This window comes from Manacus candei, unplaced genomic scaffold, assembly GCF_025592945.1.
Source record: "Manacus candei isolate 608988 ecotype Guabito, Panama unplaced genomic scaffold, ASM2559294v1 h1tg000014l, whole genome shotgun sequence".
Lineage (NCBI taxonomy): Eukaryota > Metazoa > Chordata > Aves > Passeriformes > Pipridae > Manacus > Manacus candei.
The window spans coordinates 22,007,724-22,021,901 of record NW_026138062.1 but is presented as its reverse complement, the minus strand read 5'-3'; the positions used below and the strand labels follow the sequence as shown (position 1 = coordinate 22,021,901).

The window sequence follows — 14,178 nt, the reverse complement described above, 5'->3', positions numbered from 1 at the left end:
CATGGACCACCAGACCTGCATATAGTCTTGTATGCTGGTTCTTCCAGACCTTAGGGAAATTTTTACATTTGTTTCATCTTTCTTCTTCTCCCACTTCAAATTAATATTCTCCAAAATGTTGAATTTTGCTTCACCTCAGTAGTTCCTCATACCATTCTCTGGTTCATAGTTACCTATTCTGCCTTTCAGATGTAAAACTAGGGAACAGTACTTGCTTATAAATAAGATGTATGTAATAGTTTGTAGCTTTAGAAAACCCAACTAGAGAATAACAATGAGCCCTTCTCAAACTGGAGCACTGTTGGCTTGCAAAAAATTAGCAGGTCATGACATACGACTTTTTTTTTTCCCCCTAATTATGCAGATTACTTTTGTACAAGATGAATGAAGGAATTGCTGGGGAGCAGTCTTTGAGTAATATTGCAACCACCTGTAAATTTGGAAGATCCAGAGAATCAGAGAAAGACACTGGCAGCATACTTTGGAAAGTACAAAGATACATTACTGAACTGTGGAAGTAAATTACAACTAAACATGTAGGGGCAAGAGAATAGATAAAAATGGAAATTTGGTGAATACTTCATTAATTTATTTCAAATGAACCAATAAAGTGCTTTTTAAAATAGTTCAGCTGTAGCTTTTCTATAACAGTTACTGCTTTGACTTCTTTAGCGTCAGGTTGGTAGTCTGAGCCTTGTTTGCTAACATTCTGAAATGTATTTTGGTAATTTCAAGGATCCTGATGTTCTGATTTGCTTTTTTTCTGTTCATTCTAGAAATGCTTTCCTAATTTTGTGTTGCCATGAGCACAAGAATGGTGACACTGGCCCTGCTCTAATACTTTGACTTCCTATGTAGTAGTACTTGATACTGCTTTTTATACAGGGAAAAAATAAAATCTTTCTTGAGGTTTAACTGCAATATGTAAGATCACCTTTTATTTAAAGGGATTGCTTTTGTTTCGGGAGTATCAGAAAGGCATAACATTCTCTGACTAAATTTGCTTATCTAGCACTTCTGCTATTGTTTGAGAAGCTGTGCAGATTTGACATACCTTGTCATAAGTTGGACACAGTGATTTCTCACGTCATTTTTTAACAGGGTAATCTTTTAGAGAATAATTAAATGGATTAACAATTTTTAACCGTGTGATGATCTTATTTGTCTTCTTAACCTTACAACTTGCTAGAGAAGATGACAGTTTTAAATATAAAAAAAAAAATTACTGACTTCCTAAAACAATTGCGAGGATATTGCCTGTTTTATGAGCTGAGCGAAGCAGTTTTGTTGTTGTTCTGTCGTCCTATTTGCCTTCTGCACTTTGTTACTCTAGGAGAAAGTCTTGGATTCTTCAGCCTTTTTTAGCCATCTGTGGATGCTTGCATGTCACCATAAGTGTTATTATAAGAAATATTACAAGAAATGTTTACATGGAATTAAGTTACAGTTGTTTCGTATCTTTCACAGAATGGGGAAGAATGTGTGTGGATTTTCTTGGGTTTTTTTGTTTACTTGTTTGTTTTCTTCCCCTGTGACTTTTGAAACCACCTGCATGACTTTTCTTGGCTAAAATTGCTTTTCATCTTATTTAAGGAAAAGCTGTTGAAGAAATTCCATATATAGGCTTCAATGCAAGGAGTAGATGGTGTTTGGATTTCATCTTGGATTCATCTGTTCTTTTTTTCCAAGTCTGTGTGTTCTTATCTTTTTCCTTTATTTTTTTTTTTTAAATGCAGAACCTATTTTGGAATAAAGATATTGCTTGAAGAAAACAACTTACCTGTTTCAGTTCCATATCCTAAAGTGAATTTAAACTTCAAACCTGATGATTTATATACAAAGTAATTTGAAATAGTAATTAGAGCAGGGAAGCCTCTGGGGGACAGGGGAGAGATGAATGGACCATGTTTCTGAAACTGAAAATGCATTTTTTTTTTTTTTTTTAATTTTTGTTTTAATTATTTTTCAGAGTTTTGGTGAAGGTATACTGCACTCTATGAAGTCACTGCTACACAGCAGGAAAGAGTTATGCAAGGTATCAGCAGAGGAATGCCTAAATCGGGAAGAAGAAGATAATTTTATTGAGGTTTGGCATAATGTTACCATTTATATACATTTTTGTGGCTATGATAGAAAACAGCTTTGCTTGAAACAGTATGGGAAGTTGCAGGATAGTAAACAGGAACAATGATTCAAGTTACTGGCTGTAAAATCTGTACCCTTGTCATTCTTGAATTCAATCACTGTAGTCTTAAGCTGTGACATTTCAAGATGACATTTCTCTGCTTTGGAGGATTTGTGAAACTAGAAAACCAAAATGTGTAAATAGATGACTTGGGTGGTACTGCATTTGCGAGCATTGCTGTGATCAAGGTTGTGTGGATGGTATCCTAACAAAGTGGCAGAACATTTTGATCCAGGTCTGAAGATAAAAGTTAAAGTGATTTCTCATTTGCCCTGTGCTTAGCAGTAAAAGCTGAAGCTTAAAATTGCAGATCTAGACTTGTTTTACGTGAATACAGGTGGGCTGAAAGCTGGACGAGGTCTGGGGAGAAGTAGACCTGAACAGAATGCAGGACTGTCTAGGTAAATCTCAAGCTGTAAAGAGGAATTACTAGAACTGTTTGAGTTACAAGACTAACAGCAACTTTTCCAAAGGGAAAAGAAAAAAGGTAAGAAGCAATGTGTAACTGTGTAACTTGTATTAAGTGTTTTTCAAGACTTCTAATTAGTAGTTGACAGGCCTGACAAGGAGCTTAGAGGAGGAGAGGATGACTTAAACTGGCCATGCAGAGGAGCTGAGACAGGGAGAAATGAAGGAAAGACAACTCAGGAAGTGGTTAGGGAGACTGTTAGGTAATGGCATAAGGAGTAGCAGGAGGAAGGCAAGAGGCAGATTGTGTGTCTGGCAGAGAGGAATTAGGATTACCTGGATAACACCAGGGATTTTGTGATTGGTTGTGACTCTATGGAATGTTTGGGGAGCAGGCAGGATGCTAAATTTGTGAAAGATGAAAAGCTGTGGCAGATTAAGGTAAGAAAGAAGAGCTATGCAGAAAAACCTTGGCAAAAAAACCCCAAAAAAACTATGGCAAAACCTTGTCTGTATCTGACCAGATGGACCATGCTTTACAAACCTATGAAGCACTTTTTGTCTTGTGTTGCCAGCTATATGTCAGTTATGTTTTATATGCCTGCACTGATGGCCCCTATGGAGAAAAATAGCTGACTATATTAGCTACCTTATTAGAGCAAGCAATTAAGAGCCCACTGGTTGAAGTGTAAGAGGGTCAATAACCTGCCACAGAATAGTATTTTTTCCTTATGGAAATATAGGAAAGATGTGGAGAATGATGTTAATGGAATATTATTAGGACTGCAAAGATAATTACTCAGACTTCAGCAAACCAGTATTTAGGTTTTCCTGTACCATTTTAATCCATTTCCTCTGTACCCATGGCTTATGATAACCTTCAAATACAGCATCTCATAGACTATTTTTGGTTTAAAAAAAGATCTTGTGTTACTGATGACCTTTTTTATTTCCCTGGCCTACTCCCCAACAGCTTTTGAATTGGTGTACTAACTTCAGACATGTTCAAGGTATTAAAAGGTGATTGTTTTTCTGTGAAAACTGGCACAATAAAGAAATCTAAATTAGTATCATCATTGAGGCAAAAACAGGCAAACTCAGTAGGGGTGTGGTCTTTTTGACAGCAGTCTGCTGACCACTCAGTGTACATACTGTTCTTCATTTGTGTGAAGCTGTTACTCCCTGTCTTGCACAGTGAATTATCCCATGAGAGCAGGGAAGGGTTGGAATCATTATCTTGAGGAAGAGGAAGGGGCATGTAAGAAGACATCTGTTAAAAGGACCAAACAAAACTGCCAAAAAACCCCCAACAGCAAAAAACTCTAAAGCCTCTCAAAATGTTCTTCAGAGAACTAAGTTTTTTTCCCCAAGTCCTTTAAATTGTTTGATATTTTGCTTCTTCTGTGGAGGAATTCAATTCACATTGTAGATACTGTAGAGATAAAAATACATAGAAGCTGAAAAGTGTCTTGAAGATACTGTGCAGATGAATTATTTAGGAGTTGAAGAGAAGATGTAGGAGTTGAAAGGTAATGTTGCTCAAACAGGATTGTTTCACAGTTAACACAGTGAATACGGTGGTGGAGATGTGTAATTTGTCTGGAGCGATTTGGAATGCTGCTGTGAAGCATTGTTTCGTTTATGGTGTTGTCATAGCTGACATGAGTGGATGTATGTGGGAAGATGTTTTCTGGGGGCATGAGATCTTTTTCCCAGCATGAGACTCTCTGAAATAAAGACATCAGAATTTTTCATAGTATGATTCCAGTTTAAAAGAAAGTTTGAGGGTTTTTTTTTTTTGTCACACTTCGAAAGAACATATTCAAAACACAAATACAGTTCAAATAGAATTGTTTTTCAGCTATTTCTTTTTCTAGCTCTGTAATTCTCAGAGATTCTGTGTATATACAGGCAGGTAGCTGAACCAGTTAATAATAAATTAATGTAAACATAGCGATGTTCTTTGGAGTAACGGGAGTAGTTGCTACAAATTTATGAGCTGGCTTTAATACATAAAACTCAGTCTGTTTCATAGTGCTCTGAAATAATGGAACCTAAGCCATATGAAACTAATTTCAAACATCAGTGAAAGTATTTAGTCTTTGTGCTTTATTCCATATCCACAAAATGGAAACAACATTTATTTTCTGACAACCATGTTTTGAAAATAAATGCCTTGGGATTTTTTGGAGCGTGCAGATACCCTATTGATTTGTCGTTAGGGAAATACTAAGTGAGAACTGAGGAAATCTGATGTTTGAAATGAAGTTAAAGGTTTGTCTACTTGGATATGGCGTGCAAACATGTGGCTTCAGTAATCCGTTGTGTTTTGGCCTTAGGCTAATCAATTTACATGGCAAATTGTATAATGTGTTGGCTTTACACTTTCTTTGGTATATGCAAATGTGTAACAGTTTATTTTAGCATGGACAGATTTCAGACTGGAACTGTTTTACACATGCCCAGCCTGAAGCAAGGACAGATGAGCACTGATCTTTGCAAAATTGTGTTTATTTTAACAGATGTAATGAGGTTGGTATGTGTTGCTCTGTATGTACCAGTCACTAGAAAAATTTCTGTATAGTGGGTTTTCTTCAGCCTGGCCTGACCTTTCACAAGTCAAATAGTATAGGATTACTAGTCTTTATGAAAAACTGTGTGCTACTGTTTGAGCAAGCTATGCTACCCTAAGTTATGGTTATTGTGGCAGTGGAGTGAAACTTTGTTACAGTCTGCTGAATTTTTAGCTCTTAAATATCTGCAGAAAACAAAAAAGTTCTTTTCTGTACTTAACTATATTAATGTATTTATTTTACAGATTACATTTATAGGTTTTGCTGAAGAGATGGGTACTGCTCGCTTGCAGGTACGATATATATCTGTCTATACTGGAAAATAATAGCTGGTGCTTTCTTCTAAGTAGTACCTAGTTTTTTAAATTGAGGAATTTTGGTGTTTGAGAAATGAAACAGATGTATCTTGAGTACGTAAAAGCCTAAGTTTCAAATGCCATTGAAAGCTTGGAAATAATTATTTTAATATTATAATTGGTGTTTTGCATGTATTTACAATATTATCTGGCTCAGTCTTTGTGTTAGGATGGTCTGGAACAACTTATTTAAATGTGGCAGAAGGGGATGATTGACTGGGGGAAGTGTTTAGGTGGGAAGGGGCTCGTTTGGTTTTGGGGTTTTGTGGGTGCTTTCTTGGTTTGGGTTTTGTTGTTGTTACAAACATGTGTGTATCAGTATTTTAGTTTGTAATCTTCTCCTTAGTTGAGTTGTGCTTATTCATATGATAGGGTTGCATGTGTGAAGCTAAAACTTTATTGAACTGACCACTAGCTGTGAATTGCTGGTGGGGGGCTCAGGAGTCAGTATTATGGCTATGCCTTAAGATAATGTTCTGGAGAATTAGATCAGGAAATATTATTTTAAAAGGTGGAGTGTAACAAACTAGGAGGATTATAATGTGTGATTTTTCATAAGCTAAGGATTTAGTCTTCCTATACAACTTATACATCAGTATAATTCATAACATGCATCTTCACAGTGCAATTCCACACTTCTACTCTGTCTAGATCCTAGTAGATAGAGATTGCTGTGATAGTTTACTGATGTTTAAAAATGAATAAAGAAACTCTGAATCCATTTGTCTTCCAACTTATATCAGTGTTCCTGTTAATCAAATTATAATAACACTAGATATTCTTTCAAGGATGAATAAGAACTGTTTGATTGTCTATAACTGGATGGAATTTAAAGAAAATTGGACAGAATACGTTTATGGAGATTTACTTTGAACCATAGGGATCAGCAGTGTTTGGGCTGTTGAAAAAAACCCTATAAATCTTTCACATGCTTCTTCTATATTAGGTAAATCTAAAGGTTATCCAAGGTCTTGCTTTAAGAAATGCCTTGTCCTTGTTTTTGTAATAGGGACTTAGAACACTGTTCCAATAAAGCACACCAAGAGCATGTAGAGATCCACTGAGAACCATTATTAGCTGAGATCAGTGTTTGTAGTTGTGTAGTTTGTAGGACGTGCAGCTGCTTTTCAGCGCTTACAGGATTCTCCTCTATGACTTCTAAGCATCTTCCAAGTATGGACTGCATTAAAGCTTGTTTACACGAGCTTTACACCACAGTTAGAGCGAATAAGTGGAGGATGGAGCAAGAAATAGGGAATCAAAAAAAACTTTACCAAAATTAGTAGCTGTTACTATTTAGGGGGGATATGAGATCAAACCCATTGTCATTTACAAGTTATCTTTTTGACTTGATATTCTCAATGTGTTTGTGTATTTAAATCAGGAGTTGTCAGCTGTTTCTGTAGAGCTTCCAGATGTTCTGAAATCGCTCCAGTTGCGCAAACTAAAAGAAAACGAGGCTATATTTCTAAAAGATGTAAAGAAAACCTTGGCAAAACCTTTTGTCATGAAACATCAGGTAAAATTTTTCTGTCTTCTTGCATGTCAGAAGCATTGTATTTCACCTCCTAAAGAGATCGGTCATATCGCACCTTGTCGTGCTTTTGGTTTCAGACCATCTTAGCCACAGGAGTATTAATGTTATATTTCTGTGATTCCATGAAAATGGATGTCAGAAAATATCAGAATAAACAGTACTGTATTGTTTACAGAAAATATTCAACAAATATTTAATTATGGTGCTGATCCCATGTTTCTGCTAGGCTGTAGTCCCTTTCACTGCCAATTTGGAAAGAATATGAAATTTGGCAAGTTACCCATCTCTGCTCTGCTCTGATACAGCTTTCATCTTCAGCAGACTTTTCTTTTTGAAACAGAGATGCCAAAAATTACGTGAATGTCCAGTGGACTCCTGTCTTACAAAAAAAAAAAAATTACAATTGTAAATACTGTTAATGATGTAATTTCCATTATTTTTATTTTGATACCGTTCCCATTATTGCCAAGGTAGTTATATTCTTTCCAATTACAAATGTTGCATATAAGATAATACCTTGAAGAAACAAATATCCTATAAACTGAAGTACTATTCAGCATAAACGTGCGGAAGAAATACTGTCTTCCTCTACGAATTTTCACACGCGTTCTTTAATAGATTCTTGGAAACCTATTATCAGAGTTATGTTACATTATTGCAGTGAAATATTGAGAATGCAGAAGTTATGAAAATGGGTGATTCTAACTGTCACTCTACACAATTTTCTTATATTTAAAGTATTTCTGAATTATTTACTCTTCATAAAAAATGCACTGAAGAAATCCCTTGATACTCCTGACAATTGAATTGTTCTAAGATTGCTATATTTGTTTTCTTGTTGCTCTCTTTTTCAAGAATCAACTTGCTGAAGTGTTTTGTGTGGTGAGACTCTCTCCTTCATTCCCAAGGATCAAAGTTGATTATATATTTACCTTGCTGAGCAAGTATACCACAGGCATAAGATATGCAGTAGAAATAAACTCTTCACAAAAACATGAAACAGAGACATCCCATGGAGAAGATGATGACACTAATCACTCAGTTTCTTCAATTGAGGATGATTTTGTTACTGCTTTTGAACACTTAGATGAAGATGAACCTTCAAAGATACAAAGTGCTGGTAAGTTCTTGCACGCTGTATCCTTGTAGAAATAGGTATTTGAAATTTAGGCTGTTGGGATTTAATATGAAAGTAAATGTAAATGAATAGTGTAATGTAAATGAAATTAATGATGTTTTGTAAAAGGGTATTGGGCAATTGAAAAATTAATTTTTTACTCTTTTCACCACAGCTTACCAACTCATAAACCAAAGATTCTAATCTCAGTGTCATTTGTATATCAAATAGAATCTTATTCTACTTTGTGTGCTAAAAATACATTAATTTGTGAGTGATTAGATTTGCGTAATAGGATTTGAAGAAAATGAAAGGTTGCTTTAATCATGAAAGATAAGCTAGCATTTTGCAACAATAATAAACCCAGCAGTTGCCATTAAAATCTGCCCTGTTTTCTGCAGTTTTGTGGAAGTTCTTGATTTTGAAGTAATCTTTTTTTACCTTTTTTTTTTTTTTTTGTTCAGGTGCGTGCAGCTTTGCTTCTCAAAACCATCGAGATGCTGCTTCACAGACCATCCCTGCTCAATGTTTAGAAGCTGTTGACTCAAAGATCCTTGTAGGTTCTACACGTCGAAAGTCATCTGCCAGATCTTCTACTTTGATTGATATTTTGGGACTTAAGGAACTGTCTTCAGTAAAGAATTCAGTAACAACCTCAATTTCTGATCCGTGGATACAGAGGAGTTTCTATAAGCCATATAATCCTTCTGATCAAGGTGTTAATTTTTTACGTAAAACATTGTTTTCTTCCTCTCCAGCTGAATCCTCTGAGTCCGACTGCTCCAGCCCAAGCCCCATCATCTTCTTAGATGAAGAAGGGTATCAAAAAAGCTTAAAGGCAAAACTTCAACTGCCAAAAATTCCAGTAGTGAAAGATGGTATAGAGGATTCAGACTCAGAAGTAGGTGAATTTTTTGATAGTTTTGATCAATTTGATGAGCTGGAGCAAACCTTGGAAAACTCTTGTAAAATTATTAGGGATCCCATCCTAGGGAGTCCCTCCCAGAAAAGGAGGACTGCACATGAAAAATTGTCTTCTGCAAGCGTTACAATGAATCCGCAGAAATTCAATTTTGATCGTCCAACTCTCCCAGCCAATGTAAAGAAACCAACTCCTCGTAAGCCAGAATCACCGTACAGCAGCATCTTTGAGGTCCCGGATTCCCCTCGCCCAGTTAAAACATCAGGGGAAGAGAATGGAGGCTTCTTCAGCCCTATTAGAATGTCAGCTTTCAGTCCACTAGGGAACTGCGGTTCTTCCGAATGTTTGTGTCGAAGTAATCTTGGTGGAGATAGGACAGGTCAAAATCACCATGATGCAACTTATAATAGTTACTCAGCATATGCTGATAATGTTTCATTTGAAATACTTGGTTCTGTTTTTTCTTCTGAACCCTCATCAGAAAAAGTATGTGCAGGAAATGATTCGAAGCACAAAAAGATTGCTTTGAAAGAGAAAAAAAAGCAAGCTGCAGATCTGAAAATGAAAACTAGTAAGGAACCAGATAAACAAGCAAAATCTAAACATAAGTCACTTATGATTAGAGATAGCATTCAGAAATTTGCAGCTGAATTGGTTGAAAAAAGTTTTGGCAGTGCATTTAAAGACCTGCAAAAAGGTGTTTCTTCATGCACCAATGCACTCTGTCATTTGGCTGCTAGGTTGACTTCTTCCGTCTTTCAGATGGCTTTTTATGAGATTGGAAGACGTAGAGCAATCTCCCTGAAGCAGCGTGCCATTAATGGGATAGCAAACTTTTTGGTGAGCGAAGCTATAACTGCTGCTTTGAAAGAACTGTGTCACGTAAAGAAACAAATATTTACCAACACCGTTGCACGGTTTGCAGCAGACCTTGCTGAAGAACTTGTGTTTGAAGGAATCATGGAAGTATGCCAGTTCTCATATCCATCAACACCTACAGCTTCACAACCTTCATCATTTGATTACGAAAACAAAGTGGTAAGATCCTATGCCCGAGATTTGTCTGAATCTGTCATTCAGGAGGCATTTATTGAACTATCTCAGGTTGATGTGACCTTCACAACACAAGCAGCCATTAGTGTTTCCATGGACAATATTAAATATGTAAGTGCAGAAAGTATGTTAGAGTCAACACAGACTTCCACAGTTTTTCCTAATTTTAATGATAGGATAGGACTAAAGCCAGTCCAAGATTCCAAGAAGGAATATACAGTACAGCAAGCTCTGTTTTGCACCTCTGGTTTTGTAAGTTCAATACCTGTGCCCTTAGCTGGAAGAGCTCTTTGTCAACAACAGGTTTCCTCTGATGCTTACAAAGCAAAAGTATCCAGTATTCCAAATGCTGATGACAATATGAAGGTATTCAAAGACTCGACTCATCCATTTTTCACAAGCAGAAAGAGAGAGGAGGAAGTCTCTTCTTTCAGAAATATATATCTAACTTCAGATCACAGTCCAAGTACTGAAAGTACTCCATCGATCTTTTGTAACCAAAATGATACCAAACTAACAAATAACAGATCTGGAATAAACAGTAGTTCAGAATTAACAAGTGGGTCAAAAGGCATTAATACTTTCTCTGGAACTATGGTAGATATGATAGTGAATGAAGCTTATGAAACCATAACCTCATCTAGAGTAACAAAAGCAGTAGAAGAGTATACAGATTTTTTAACAAGAAAAATAATAGATAAAAAACCTTATGTGCAAGGTATTGGTGAAGACTTCCCCAAGAATGTGTTTGCAGATCATTTGGCCAAGTATGTCATAAAACAATCTGTGGATGAAAGTAAAACTGTGTTATGTAACACTAGTGAGAATTTAACATGTAATATGAGCTCACAAACCTACGGAGATACCAATCGAAAAGAACAGTGTGTGATAAAGAAGCAAGAGGCTGAGAAGCAAAGTAATGTTTCTATAATCGTGGAACAACAACAGTTGCCTTTGAATAATCCATGTAAATTTCTTACTCCAACTCATTCTGTTCAGTGTTTTTCAGAATCTAAAGATTGTTGGCAGGAACAAAAAGGACATAGGTTTTCCTCAAAATCACCACCTCCTTGTTCCACTGTGACTTTTGCGAAGCATGTTCTAGAGGACTGTACTGACATGGGAAGCTGTTCAATAACGTGCTTAAACAAGCCTTCAAAAAAAAAAGATACCCAGAAACTATCAGCAGGAGCTTTGAATTACAGGCAGGCTGATTGTTTTCTGCATGCAAATAGCTTTTCTTCAGTGATGTTTGGCAGTGAAGGTGTTTTGCAGATGGAAGAAAAATCAAGTTTCAAACATGGAAATACCTGTTTAATGCCCAATACACCCCCACCGACTCCTTTAGTGCCATGTGAAGGTACTTCTGAAAGGAACCTAAGAAAACTGTCAAAGAAACTCAAGGGAGAATTAGCAAAGGAATTTGCACCTGCAACACCACCTTCTACACCTTACAATCCATCCTTTACTGATTTTTCTGAAACTGAACATGACTCTTTGGAAAATGAGGAATTTATGCTGAAACTCATGCGGTCCCTTTCTGAAGAAGTGGAAAGTAGTGAAGATGAAGATCATTCTCTAATGCCTGTTGAGAAAGGGGAGCATTTGGAAAAAACAATTCAGTATGCAGATTGTTTAGCTAGCCATATAGTTTCGATAGCGACTGAAATGGCTGCTTCCCGTTTAGATGGTAAAACAAATGAAAGACATGCTGGTAGGCAGTTTCAGTTAGGTATGCAAAAGAAAATATGTGGATATACTGCATTTATAAATATCCCAGAAGAGACATGTAATTCTTTGTGGAATTACGCAGGTGATATGGCAGGAAAAGTCATCAACGAGGCCAAGAAAGTAGTGAAATCAAAGCATTGTAAACTGTTGAGATTGAAGCGGGTTAACTGTCAAGTGGATTGCTTTTATCTGAGAAAAGGCGATAAAGATGGTAGTTCAAAAGAAGGGCTTGGTCCAGTGCAGGACCAGTGGCTTGGGGAGAGAGGTTCATCTGTACTTTCTTTACCACAAGGTTCGGGCATGACAGGTTTGACTTCCAAGTACCCGAGCTGTGAAAGTGTGACTGACGAATATGCAGATCACGTCATTCGAGTTTTGAAAAGAGAAGGTGGTAGTGCTGAGCTGTTAATGGATCAGTATGCTAGCAGACTTGCTTACAGGTCTATCAAATCGGGCTTGCAGCAAGCTGCCAGAAAAACCAAATTGCGATATAACAGAAAGACATGTCCTGGGCAAAATGCACAGGTAAATGGTAAACTGGAACTGATCAAAGCAGTGAATAAAGATGCAGTACAGCCAGTGAAAAGCAGCATTCATCACTGTGAAGGCCAAATGTATGAAAGGGGTTTTGGCACACAGAGAACAGAATGTACCGAGTTGTTGCATTTTTCAGGATCCCTTGCTCACAGTATCACTTCTGATGTCAGGAAGAAACTGAAAATGTCGGGAGCGTCTTTGCCGAAGTCTCTGACAGATTCCTGTCTATATAAAAAGACTGAATTTGATGAACTCACGGGGGATCTCATTAAAACAAGACTTTCTAGGACATTTCTTCCTTTCTCCCGAGATCATAAACTGTATCATAGTACAGGTAGTATAAATGAAAATGGCTACACTGAAGGCATAATTCAAGCTATAGAACAATATGCTAGAAAAGTAGCAGATGATACTCTAGAAATGAGTTTAGAGTCGGCTATTCTCCGTGTGGCCGAAAACAGAAGAAGTGGCGATAAGCTCTCATATACTGAGAAACTGTCTCCTTTTTCTGGAACTGTCTGTAGATGCTGCAGTATGAAGGAACATCGGTACTGTACAGAAAGTATGTCTCATCGTCTGCCTGCACAAGAATCCTTCATTCCAGTGAGGCATTTACTTCATTCTGGATCGGGTGGTGCCTGTCAGAATTCAAGAGTGTTTCAGCTTGATATTCCCAAAATTCACGTTGATGTAGAACAGAGGACAGTGTTTTCGGACAAGGGGGCTACTGCGGCCATAGAGAAAGCAGAAAGAGAGCTGAGTTACACAAGTCTGACAGCTGACAGTGGTATTGGACAAGACGGAGTCAGTTTTGCTGAAAGCCTTACTACTGAAATAATGACATCAGCTATGACTAATATTGGTCAGGCAGTTACCATAAGGTAATATTAATTTTTTCTTTTTTGTTGCATTTTGTACCAGAAAAAGGATTGTTAATACAAATATGTGCTCAGAAGGAATTTTAATACATATTTTCTTAGAAATGCACACTTTATTTTCTGAATGTTTTCTTTTTTTCTTCTGGTGATATTTAAATAATTCAGAACTAGGAAAAAAAAGCTTTTTTCCACCTGTGTGAGCTTGAAACCAAAGTTTCTATGTATATCAGCATGGTTATGTTCCAGTAGGTGACTAATAAGTGGAATTTATCATTTCAACTTGAAAATACTACCTGCGGTAAAGAATACTAGCCCTTACAGGTTTTGTTGATCTGTGAGCTCTGACAAAATCCAGGTTTGCTCCCTATTTGTATTTCCTCTTCAGCATCTGGCTGAACGAGCTGGCTGAACATGGTGGCTGAACGAGCCACTGCTTTGTAGTATGAAGGCTTAATTTTTATAATGGTCGTGTTGTAGTAGTTTCCTTTTTATCGGGGGAAAAAAAAAAGCCCAACCTGTTACTTTAAGAAAAAACAACTTATTAACCACACTTTATGTTATAGAATAGTAATACAATAATTAAGGAATTGACTTTGAAATTCATGTGTATTTAGCAAAGCATAACATACTGTTTTCCTTTTAATAGGCCTATAAATAGGAAATACATGCCACAATGAATTTGTGACAAACCACAGCTGTTTCTTAAAACAGACTGTGCAGTGATCAGAGTGAAATCTCCTCTTCAGGTCCAAGAGCTATCCTTACCATGTTGTATTTTTAAATTTGAAGTCATATTTATATTTCTACTGTGTGCTTTTTTGAGGGCCATCATGATGGACAATAAAATTGATTATTTTGTTTTCAGTGGGTGAAGGCCACAG

At 36.7% G+C, this 14,178-nt stretch overlaps 1 protein-coding gene across 8 annotated transcripts in view; it reads left to right on the top strand.

The window, feature by feature from the left end:
* Positions 1-14,178, top strand: part of AKAP11 (A-kinase anchoring protein 11) — a 99,370-nt gene that overhangs the window by 12,767 nt on the left and 72,425 nt on the right. For 7 of the 8 annotated variants that reach the window (XM_051778661.1, XM_051778658.1, XM_051778662.1 and 4 more), the window contains exons 4-8: positions 1,970-2,086; positions 5,412-5,459; positions 6,907-7,041; positions 7,915-8,179; positions 8,641-13,300. In XM_051778661.1, coding sequence (XP_051634621.1) covers positions 1,970-2,086; positions 5,412-5,459; positions 6,907-7,041; positions 7,915-8,179; positions 8,641-13,300 — 5,225 coding nt within the window. Of the gene's footprint in view, positions 1-1,969; positions 2,087-2,528; positions 2,673-5,411; positions 5,460-6,906; positions 7,042-7,914; positions 8,180-8,640; positions 13,301-14,178 lie in introns of those variants that run through there. The other variant, XM_051778664.1, reaches the window with a different exon arrangement.